This window comes from Thermobia domestica, chromosome 8 (genome assembly GCF_964235325.1).
Source record: "Thermobia domestica chromosome 8, izTheDome1.hap1.1, whole genome shotgun sequence".
Classification (NCBI taxonomy): Eukaryota; Metazoa; Arthropoda; class Insecta; order Zygentoma; family Lepismatidae; genus Thermobia; species Thermobia domestica.
In genome coordinates, this window is record NC_137461.1 from 272,148,798 (window position 1) to 272,161,128 (window position 12,331).

The window sequence follows — 12,331 nt, forward strand, 5'->3', positions numbered from 1 at the left end:
CATATACTTATATTGTCAATGTAAATACTACATATCGTCAATGTTAATACCATATATCGTTAATATAGCCAATATATTTAAAACATCTCACCATCACTGTTCTAAATGCAAACAGTATGCAACTGCATCTGTGTAAGCCACCAAGTCTATTACATGTAATTCCAGACGTGCCTTCAATGATTTTATTTTTTGTTCAATTCTCTTATATTTCAGCTTTGGTTCCTTCGGCTTTTTTCCTACCTCCAACATCAGCATACAAGCTTCATTCTCACTCTGTTCTTGCTGCAACAGCTGTACAAATGTAAAAATATTTGGATGTTCTCTTGTAAGTTTTCTGTTTAATTTAGAGTGCCAGCCCTCTACAACATTATTTGTTCTTCCCTCAACATTATCATATTGGTTCCATATATCTCTGGAAAAGAGAGAAACATTAATTACATAAAACAAATCAAAGCTTGACAATAGACATTCAACAACGATTGGAAGTTGCATGTTAACGTCTGTCGTAGATAACGTTAAGGATAACGTCTGTTATTTGTTGTTAGTAACACGGTAAATTTATAAGTATTCAGTTTTGTAATCATTACACTAGTATAGAGTTAATTTCAGATCTCTGGTATGAGCAGATTAAAATTTCGTATTGGCATGCAGATCTCAGAAATGATTTTTTATGGAATGAGAATAATAATTACGCTTACCACACTCCATTAAAGACACTATGCACCATTTCATATCCAGACACTTCTGAGCTCACAATTGTAGAACACATAGGCAATACAACAATGACAAACGAAACTAATGGAAAAATATGAAATACTAATCACTGCTAACGTAGATTTCGTTTCCCAAACGAAAACCACATATATTTGAAAAAAAAAAAATCAAACGCAAAACAGATAGTGAAATAGCGTAGAAAATAAGGTAACTACTATATCGTACTTACTTTGTGAAAATGGCGTCTGCATCGTCCAGCCATGTTTCGACTAAATAGTCATGAAACTTCTCTGCGTTTTGTACTTCCGGGGCATTTTCCTGGAGATGCAGGAACATGTCACCCACTTGCTCCACTGGCACAAGTGGTAGTGCAGCAGCACGTCTTATCCACTTCCTGACCTCTCTGTCTTCTTCATAAAAAGTGGACAACCCCAATGACTGAACTTTCCTCCATAAACATTGGGTGTAATGGAAGAAACACCCACGAATGGCTGCATCCGGAAAAACACCAGTAACGGCATTGATTACCGCTCTTTCAAAGTCTATAATCACTGTAGTAGGATTAAAGGAAAGACCATTTGCAGAAGCCGCATCTTTAATGAGAAGCAGCATCCTACGATAGTCTTCCTCTTTCTTAGAAGGCAATAAACAAAATAGAAACGGAAAAGTCTGCCCCAAATATGTCCCATGTATGGTGTACAGCTGCTGATATATACGGGGAGCTGCTTTAAAAGTACCATCCATCCAAACTGTCTTTGTGGTTGAAAGCTTCCGTAAATTTCCGGTTGTCCCAAAGACCTGCAGAATATAATATTAATATTTAGCTCCCCTAATATATTGATAATTATTAGTGTATTAGCTAATTAACATATTAACAAACTTATTAAATTCAAACAAAATATATATTTAATATTGAATTTTCAGACATGCTGCAAGCTTGAAGTGTGATGACCAGCATACTTAATTCTAGCTAAAAATTTAAGGATGCATACTTGAATGTTAAAGTTATCTAAAGCTCGTGCCCAGAATATAATACAATTGAAATCCCTTATTTGAATCAGTTAATTGTATTAGTACACCTCTGGCTCCAAAACTAAACTTTGAGGATCCCATTAAGTAAATTCAAACTAGATGATATTAATTAATGTCTGTAAACTTAACACTGCTAACATTAAGTACTTTACGAAAGTTATTGTAATTAAAATTGAATAATAATAAATTCAGTTACCAATAATCGATCAGAATCAACACCATCATCAATTAAGAGAAATTCCTCTCCTGTTAATGTCTGTCTCCACCTGCCCTCTAACCTAATACAATTTCTTGTTGTGGGAAGTTCAGGCCTTTCTGCGCTTCTACAGTTATACAGGGTATGTTTAATTCCCTCAAATGTTGGCAAAGCGGCTGCAACCTCTTCCTGTATCCCTTCCTTTGCAATCACTTCTCTGAAGATAGAAACAAATGAAATAAATAAAAAAAATACATGAATAGTTTCGTTAAAATTTACCTGTTGTGAAATGACTTGATATTAGACCGAAATAAGTTTATTTTCTTGTAACTGAATCAATTAATTTTCCATTTCTCTGTAAGTATTAAAAAAACACATCTCTACTAAAGTAGACGTGAATAACGCTGCTAATAACAAAACTATACCTAGTCATTTTTTCTGAGAAGAGCAAGTAAGATAACATTTAAAATATATGATGAAATTTAAAGGAATAGTTATTCTTCTTACAGAATCTATTAGAATTACTAAAGAAAAAATCCCTAGAAAAGATCCCTCCCTGCACAGAATTCCCCGTCTCGAAAGAGTAGGCAGAACGGGAAGTAGGCACAACGGGAATTACCGTTCTGCCTACAGATAAGATCATTAAAAATATTTTCTACAAAGTGCTGGAGGGCCTGTAGGCATAACGGGAAGTAGGCACAACGGGAAGACACCGTTTGCCCAATGTAAGTACTTTCAGTGCATGTTTATCTTTCCAATGATGAAAGTGATAGTTTCTTCACTGGAAATATAATTCTTGTTTGTAGTACCAGAATTACAATCAATAAATATTTATATAAAACATTTTTCATCGTTAATTGATATTTTGAAAGAAAAAATTAGAACGTTATATTTAAAGTTCAGAAGTCTTCTTTGATGAGACATTTTTCTAAGCAGTAAGCTTTTCTTCGGTGAATATATCTACAATAGTCTGATTATATTATTACAACTATACAAAATACCATTCTTAATAAAGGAGGCACCAGGGATAAAAATGGATCTAAAAAGGTAGGGGAACGCATGACGTCATGCCGTCCCTCGTGTCTATCTTTACCCATTGTAATTTTTAGAAAGTGGGGGGACGCCACATACATCTTCTGGAAGAGGGGACGGCGTCCTCCCGCGTTCCCTCTAAGTTTTACCCCTGGGAGGTACAGTGGCTCAGTAGAAGAGCACCTACCTGTGACGCGTGGGATCTCTAGTTCGATTTCCAGCCAATCAAAGCTCGTGGTGGACAATACCGTCTTCATGGGTTTCCTCTGGGGGATACTTCCGTTTCTTTCCACAGTCTCATTTCCATCAATTCTTCCATCATAATTCATTTGCTTTAATAATGTGTGTCTCTTAGCCTAAAGGGCATAATAGTAGGACGTTAAAGTAAAAGATTTCATTTTACATTTTGAAAATGAATTTTGTTGAATTTCCTTCCTTAGCGGTACCTTGCGTCACAAACTCTAAGCGGGGGTGGGAATCCCGGGTTGGATTCCCGGCGGGAGCTCATATGATTCGGATTCCATGTTAGTCAGTAGCTACACGTCTCATATAGCCTCGCTGCTGAACGGGACGTTAAACTCAAAATCAAATCAAATCAATCAAATTCTAAGCGCTGTCCAAATTTTGGGTTTCTATGTTAAGCAGTTTGGAATAGGTTTTCATCAGTCAGTCAGGGTTTCTTCTTTTATACTATATACAGTTAAAGACTCCTCTTCTTCTATTTAGTTTTATAGATAAATTTTCCAGCCAAGAGTGAGATGGACAAGTGCTTCTTGACCCCAACTTAACGCCAATAACCTTTGGGATTGAGCTGTTCTATATTGAGATTTGGATATCAAAAATCTGTATGAACAAACTATCAAATTTCGAAAATATCGATATATTAATTAAGAAATATATAAAAATATAACAAATATCGACAATATTGTAAAAGTTCTTCCTTTTGAAGGGATAGATAAAGTTAAGTTGAGAAAATCAGGGTCCAGAATCGACTCTCACTGCCAGTTTTAATTATAAAACCTTCTAATAAAATACAACAATATCTACAGAAATATATAACTTTCTGTAATACAGGTAGAGAAAAGATAGCCCAAGACCTTACATCCTTGAGACAGGATTCCTACAGCGCTCCAGGCAAGCTAAACAGAATGGTGAGGAAACTTCAATACTCCAAAGCAAATAGTAAGGGGATTAAGAGTCTGAAACATACTAAGCAACTGATGTTGGGATCCCAAGATAGATCCGGGTAAGCTAAGCCAGGTGGAAGAGAAGTCTATAGTCCCGCAACAGACTAGAGGCTTTTATGTTGGCTTTCTCCTAGAGCTCCAGGCAAGCTAGAGGAGGGTGACCTCGTCATGTGACTTGTAGGTGGTGCTGATTGTTGTAGTAATCCAACATGAGGTGTAGTACTCCATCATAAATACATGCGGTTGTTGTTTACAAATAGGGAACACGTGTGATTGTTTATAAACACTAGCACATGGAATATTACAATATAAACACATCAAATATATCTTAAATGTTGAAAGTATCGAAATGTCACCATACTTCCGACACGATATCGATATATACCTTGAAAAATAATATAATTTAAGTTTAAAATTTAAGTAGTATAATTCCAATTCGGCTTAATTTTCCCATAATTATCTATAAGAATTATAGCTCAGAAACTGCTTCAGAAAAAAAGCAAAGAGAAGAGAAACTAAATAATTTAGAATTCTAATGGAGATGAATCTTAGATATCTTCCAATAGAGAAAAGTAAATCCTTGAATTTATTCTGCTATTGCACAAAACTGACCTAAGACAAAGAAGACACTCTACAGAAGAATTTTTTTTTTTTCAAAAGAAAGAAAAGTTTCTGTGTAACCAGAAATAACGTGTAGAACAAGGACAAAGAAAGGGAAAAAAGAGAGGCCATTTTTCTCGACACAGCTGCATTGGGGCAGTAATTTATAACATACTTTGACCATGTTGGGAGGGAATGTTTCACCAGAAATTTAAGTTATGGATCACAGCCTTAGACACACACACACACACACACACACAAACACAAAATATCTAGAAGCATGTGGGGCGACCATGATATAAGATACAACAAGAATAGATTTTAACGTCAGTTTCCTCAATTTCGTACCAAGATGACCCAGTTTCTACGAAAGGACGTATATATGTAACAAACATGAGAACACACACAGTATTACATCCTTTGGCGACATGATCAATACATTTTCTCATAAATATTTTCCTTTTATACAAGCCCATCCGCAAAAGTTGTTCGCAATAAGCTAAGCTACTAAGCGGTTTTGGGAGCACGGTGGCTCAGTGGTAAAGCGCTTAGCTCTAGTGCATGCGGTTCCTCGTTCGATCTCCGGTCAAGTAAATTTGTTGTGGAGAACATCGTATCCGGGAGTTTTCTGTGGGTACTTCCATTTCGTCCAACATTCTCATTCCACCATCACCATTTACTTGCCTTAATCATTCGTCTCCATTAGCCTAAAGGGCATGATCGTGGGACGTTAAACTGAAAGATTTCATTTCATTTCGTACGTGGTTCTTCGAAAAACCCAAATTTAACATAATGTCGTTGAAGATGTGATACCTCGTATGTCTAATTTCTTATTTCTCCAGGAGACGAAAAAAAAGTCATCATATCTATTCACAGTATTAACATTTCAGACGTTCTAAAAGGTGTTTTACTATTTAAAAACACGCTGATACAACTGCTCACATCACAGCACATATAGCTATAACATACTGAACTCATTTCCATACCTGAAATTGCCAACAATCGATATGCACGTCAACACTATAATCGATTGTTTCTTAGTAATCGATTTCTTCTGACGAACGAGATGCCGCTGGGGTGGGGTGGGGGGAATGAATACGTCTGTGATATTAAACCTATCTTATTTTACATCCGAAAATGTGATAAATAATTATCACATTACTGCCAACTACATTTTTAGAAAAAATAATAGAACTAGATTATTTTTTATATATAAAAAAAGAGTACACATCAGGCGTAAAATCAAATGTTTAGCCTAAATCGATAATTTCTCTATTAAATAAGGATAGTTCTATTAAGAAAGTCTACAAATGTTAGTCGAGTTTCGAAATTTTGGGACGGAGTCTGAACTTGGTAGACCCTTCCATGAGTACGCCAGTGGGTTGAATATCTTGCGCTAATACCACTTTTATAACAATGAGTTTTTTGTTCGTTTTTTTTTTTTTTTTTTGTAATTACCGTAAACGTCCAAACTATGGAGGTTCCATATTCAAATTGGAAGAATCATCTGTCACTTTCGGTTCCAATACAGGTGATAAGATCGGAGCTGGAACTTGTTCCTCGTACGCTGAATCCACAGCGGAAACAATACTGGCTATTCTTAGTCTTTTACACCATAGAAATCAATGTCGAATCCGGAACTCGTTCAACTATAATCATTGATTGATACTGAATCCATATATAAAGTTATCTACCTCCTATCACCGTTTTCGCTCTATGTGAATACATATTGCAACCGGAAATGGTGGTAAAATTTTTAACCACTTCCGGTTTTACTAGGAAATGAAATATTTCTGTTTAGTGTCCCACAGTTATGTCCATTAAACTAAGGGGGACGATGGTTAAGGCAACTGAATCATGATGGAAGACTTGATGGGATGGGAATGTGGGAGGAAACGAAGTACTCCGAGAAAAATTCATGAACATGATGGTTTTACTAGAGAGATGAGAGCTAACATAGAACCTTTCTTTAGATTCTGGATTAATATTCGAAAAAAAAATCCACTTTCCGATATCTATTAACGTTTCTTATCTATGGAGATCAAAAATTAAACCACAAATTGAAGCAGATTTCCATCAACTTCGGTGTCAGTAAACACGTAAGGATGGTGATCCAATGTACTATTGGGATACTGAATTAATGTTTTTTTTTTTATTATTATTATTAAAGCCACTCACTAATATCTATTTCAATTTATGTTCTATGGTCACCAGCGATGCAACCGGAAATCGTGGATTTCTGGCACTTCCATTTTGAATGGGAGTTAAAGCGAGTAGGTGCTAGTTATTCATAGAACAATAAATCTATAACAAAAAAAAAAAAAAATCTTGCTCTGTTTCCGTGTTTATTCTGATGTCTATTGGCAGAGGGACTGGAAGACACATCCGGTCTGTAAGGCCTCGTAACTTATGCATAGCATAATTAGAAAGTCTAAGAACAACAGAGAGACTACAGAAATCTCACATCAGAGAGCAAGTGTCCATGAACACAGCAGCTTCGTCTGTTACATGGGCATGCATAATATGATACTTGTAAAGTACGCAGCAAATAACCTGGAACATGAGCATGTAAGTTTATTGTGAAACGCTGAATACGAATCTGACATCAAATGTTTATAAAGCAAAATGGCGGATTCAACATTGCATAAATTACAAAAAAAAAAAAAAAAAAAAAAAAAAAAAAAAAACTATGGATCTGAAATTACGTGTGTAGAGATACTCGACGTCTTTATCGATGAATTGGATACCATAAGTGTAAAATTCAAAATGGCAGATTCAAGATGTCGGACAAAATGCAAAACACTGTTATGGAACTGAAAGAGGGTAGGCATGGTAGAAATAAGATAAGGTAAACCCACGCGCAGCCTGCCCGTTCGCGTGACGTCACCTTCGACACCAAATCACTGACCCTCCGAACAAGATGATACTATTGTCGCGCCCTCTCAGTTGACATTTGGCTAGCTGTATTTCTATTGAATATTTTCTACGTTTTCTTTGATTTTAACGTTTGGTTAATTTGTTATACGCTGTTGTGTATGACATTTTGTATGTGTAAATATTGTATTTTGCACTGTGCAACTCATCTATATTTATTACATTGACTCTGAAAGCTTTACAAATGCCCTCATGTGCTGTGTATGGCTGTAAAATGAACATGAATAGAAGTTGGTGAAGAGAATGCCAAGTTCCATTCATTTCCAAACCAGGAGGATTTAAGCAATTGCAAGAATTTTATCAAATGAATGAATATACTGTATACAGTAACACAACATATGTGTTCTTTGCTACTACCACTTTAAATACTGCTTTTGACATTAATTTGCATATTATGTATATCTCTATATAAAATATCAAGTCCTGACTGACTGATTGATCAACACCCAACAGGGCATTAAAAAAAGCATGTTTGGAAATGCAAAGGGGAAGGAGAGAAAGAGGAGTGGAAATTATTATCTTAAAATCTCCATATCCTGGAATCTTTGAATGTTAAAGACATGAAGCGTTTTGTGATATTTGGCCTAGACGAGAAGAAAAAGAAGTGTGAATGAGAAAGGGGTGGGAATTACAATTATAATAAGATGTCCATATCTCGGAATCTCTTAAGCTTAGAGACATGAATTTCGATATTTCGACTTCTCATTTAAAATAATTAGATATTTATGAAAGCGTTTTTTGATATTTGCCCTAGAAGGGAAGAAACCAGGGCGGTTATAATGGACAGCCATATCTCGAAATCCCTTAACGTTATTGGCATGAAAATTGGTGTTTAGGCTTTTAATTGAAAGCAATTAAAGACATGTTTCTGCGTTTTTTAATGTTTCCTTAGAAAACAGAAAAAGGGGTTGGGGTTGTAATTGGTAAAATAAAACGACCATTTCTCGAAATCCCTTAAGAATATAAACATCTTAATTAATTATGTATTTTAGCGATTTTGATATTACCGTTAAAAGGAAAAAAGACGGGAAAAAATAGTTGCGAGTTGCAATTGAAGCGGTTAGATGATAAATATGGTATGTAACAAATTGTAAATTTCGGGAAATTGTACACTATATCCGTTAACATACATCTCTCATCGTTTTCAAATCTCTTCACTGGGATGAGGACTTTCTAAATGATGTGTTATGTAACATGACTTTCCACGTGCATGAACCGCCAAAATTTAACGTTTCGAAAAATGTAACATAACACCTTCATCCTAATTGCTTCATTTGTTATAATAAGATACTATATCTCAAAATCCCTTAAGATTAGAGTTTTTAGGGATATGAGAAGTGAGAGGCCGTGAGAAAAGCAAATGTAGGGGTCTGGGGACGAAGTCCCCGGCTAACCGAAGGCAGTTGTTCAAAAAAAATCTGCATGTGCTAGGCTTTACATGCCGGTTTCTGGGTAGCCTATTTGTTTTTGAAGCTCCAAGTTAATCACGTAACTTTACTCCATATGCGCTTATTTTCTAATATTCAGCAGTGGTTTATAAGAGAGTATTTTGGAATGAAAATTTTTATTTAAATTCACATGTTTTTTTTTTTAAATCATTTACAGTATGTCAACTTTATTTTCTTTATCAGGATAATAGAAGATAATTTATTCCAATATTTTCATAGCTGTGGCTTTTGTTATGCAATTAATTTCAATCTTAAGCAACTCCCTTTAATATGTTACAAGTTTCATCTTTTCTAATAATCCTATTATTTCTAAAATTATTTGTTTAGATCAAGCAGAGAAAAAGAAAGAAGTATTGTTCCTTTCATTTTGATGAAGAATCAAAGTACAGCAATATACTGAACAAATTGCTCTTGACAAGGAAATTAAGTCAAGATAGTTTAGATTTTTATATATATATATATATATATATATATATATATATATATATATATATATATATATATATATATATATATATATATATATATATCAGAGGCATGGGTTCAAGCAACGACCATCCGGATTCTCTGGGATTAAAGTACAGACTAAAGGGACATATATATATATATATATATATATATATATATATATATATATATATATATATATATATATAATGAGAAAGCATTCTGCTGCTTTATTTACTCACGTTAAAAATGTCAAAACTATCGAAGAATCTTCTACCCAGCAGGAAACAGTAAGATCCACATTAATTGAAGATGTATACTTGAAAAACTCCGTACTGTATGATGAATTATGTACAACAGTGCAACTGTTAATGTATATTTTACCAGAAAATGAAAATGAAAATGAAGATCAAATATGTTCATTAAATATGCATGATCTTGAAGAACAGTCTTGAATTTATAGCTGGGCGGGTAGGTTTCAAATTTAAAATCAAATATTCACAGCTCTGTCGAAGAACCTGCTGCAATACAACTGGACAAAATTAATCTCAAAAGGAGGACTGACATTTCGATCAAAGGAACGTACACAATCAAAGTAGGTAACAAAGATTTTCTTGCATATCTCAAAAAAAGAACGAGAATTTATCTGGAAAGAAATGGGGCATCATTAGAAAATTAACAAGTATCATGAAAAATGAATTTGATAATAAGTGTAAACCGAAAGTTTTAACATATTTTATCCGACTTAGAACATCCATATGAATAAATGAACTAAACAAGCAACTGAAAAACTCTTCCCGAAAAGAATATTTTACAAGAAAATTAAGAAAGTGATGAAGCGAGAGAATCGAGTTCAAAAAAAAAAAAAAAAAAAAAAAAAAAAAAAAAAAAAAAAAAAAACTGATCGGTAAATGCAAGTGGATTAGGCCTACTGGGTATACCATTTAAGAAAAAAAAAATACGACGGACAACACTTCTAAGATTGTGGGGAAACTTGCCTACACCGTATATATAGATGAAAGTTTGATTGTTTTGGATGTAATAAGAGTATATTGAAATACTTGATTTACCCTACTTTTCTTTTTATGTACATTAAAAAAAATATATATATATTCCCATGCCAAAATAAATTCCAGTAATATAATAGGCATCTAAACCAGAAATAGCAAATAGATATCTTGAAGTCAAGAGAAAACAGTAATTTTACATTGAGATTCCAAAGAGAATATACAAAAGCAAGCAGATGACAGCGACTCCTTTCCCGAGCGTGTGTCGAAGGTGACGTCATTGCGCGAGTAGGACGCAAACGCGTTCGCTGATGGACTTACTTTGTCCTATTTCTACCATGGGGTAGGTACAAGTTTTCATGGTCACGGAGTACGAATAAAATGTGAAAAGTACAAAATGCAACAGGACGGATTCAATATGGCAAACAAAAAGTGCAAAAGCGCAGAAAGGTCATATGTGTATCGAGTCGAGCCTGGGCTCCGTCTCGATCTTGCCTCGATTTGGAAAAGCACATCGCGATCTCGAATTAGAGACAAGACCGAGACGAGATCGAGACTAGTCTCGGTGTCAGTACCATCTGCACTCACGTGAGTGGCCATTTGTCATACATGCGGCTCACAAGTGTACACGACACAATGTGAAACCGGAAAGACAGTTATGGAAGCATAACGATGTTTAAAACTCCAACGCGCACTTTTCATTGTCATTGTTCGGATCTTCAGATGGTAGCTGCAAATAATCGCAACATACCCTACAGGCGCCATTCAAGCGAGATGTTACAGATATAAAGTGTACTCGGTCTCCCCGGAATAGTAAGTGCGCCGCCCCGGAACATTTTTTCTGAAAGAACGACTGATTGTTCTATCGAAAGAAAGTTCTAAAAATGCAGTGTCCGTACAAGCTACAGCGAAGCTTTCAAACAGTTCCAATTCACAGGCATAGCAAGTACACGATCCAAATAAAACTGAAACAAATCATTGAATGATCTTGCAAGAGGTTGAAACACTAAGTGATGTTTCATGTAAACTTAGTTCTTTTATTCAAACCAGATGTAGTGCAAACGGTCGATTTCTAGGATCATTTGAGGAAATCGGAGCTTATTCAAAATTTTTTTGTTGTAATTTTTTATTCTCAGGTTTATATGTAATCTTTTAAACAAATAATTATATTAAGTTCTTTTTTATAAATAAATAAACAAGCATTTCTACTGTTTTGGAAAAAGCCTATATAAGTTGAATCATGCAGAAGAGATTCAAAGACGCTGTTAGACACCAGTATGACTGACGACGAATCCTGCATGCATCACAATACAAAAAATAAAAAAAACTTTTTCGGCTACCGTAGTATTACATTTACCGCAGATACTTTTCTGGAGTTAGTTGTCAGTGACTATTACCACCACTTGAAAATGCCCTCGCGTTCCCACTCGTATAGCTATTTCTGAGAATATTTGTTCAAAGCTATTGATAAGAATCAATACCCACTTTTTTCTTTTGAGGGTTTCGTGTGTGAAACAGAAGGTAAACTAACATTTTCCGCGATGGAATGATCCACAATTTGCAGAGCAAAATAAAATATTTAAAACCTAATTTGTCAGATATTCATCTCGAATTGAATTTTTAAACTCTACCCATCACGACTCTGGAACTCACTAAAGAAATAATAAACACTTCTGACCACAGAATATACACTTGTTTATTAAAAACTAAATTTAGATTTTAATAAACAAGTGT

General features: G+C 34.7%; 2 protein-coding genes across 2 annotated transcripts in view; both read right to left on the reverse strand.

The window, feature by feature from the left end:
- LOC145693636 (uncharacterized) overlaps nucleotides 1–12,331 on the reverse strand; it is a 265,246-nt gene that overhangs the window by 109,241 nt on the left and 143,674 nt on the right. The window lies entirely within an intron of this gene.
- Nucleotides 940–7,281, reverse strand: LOC145692577 (uncharacterized). Its single transcript, XM_081767888.1, has 3 exons — nucleotides 7,226–7,281; nucleotides 1,943–2,159; nucleotides 940–1,512 (listed from the first exon to the last, which is right to left on the reverse strand). Exons 1-3 carry the CDS (start codon nucleotides 7,279–7,281, stop codon nucleotides 940–942), a joined length of 846 nt encoding a protein of 281 aa, XP_081624014.1.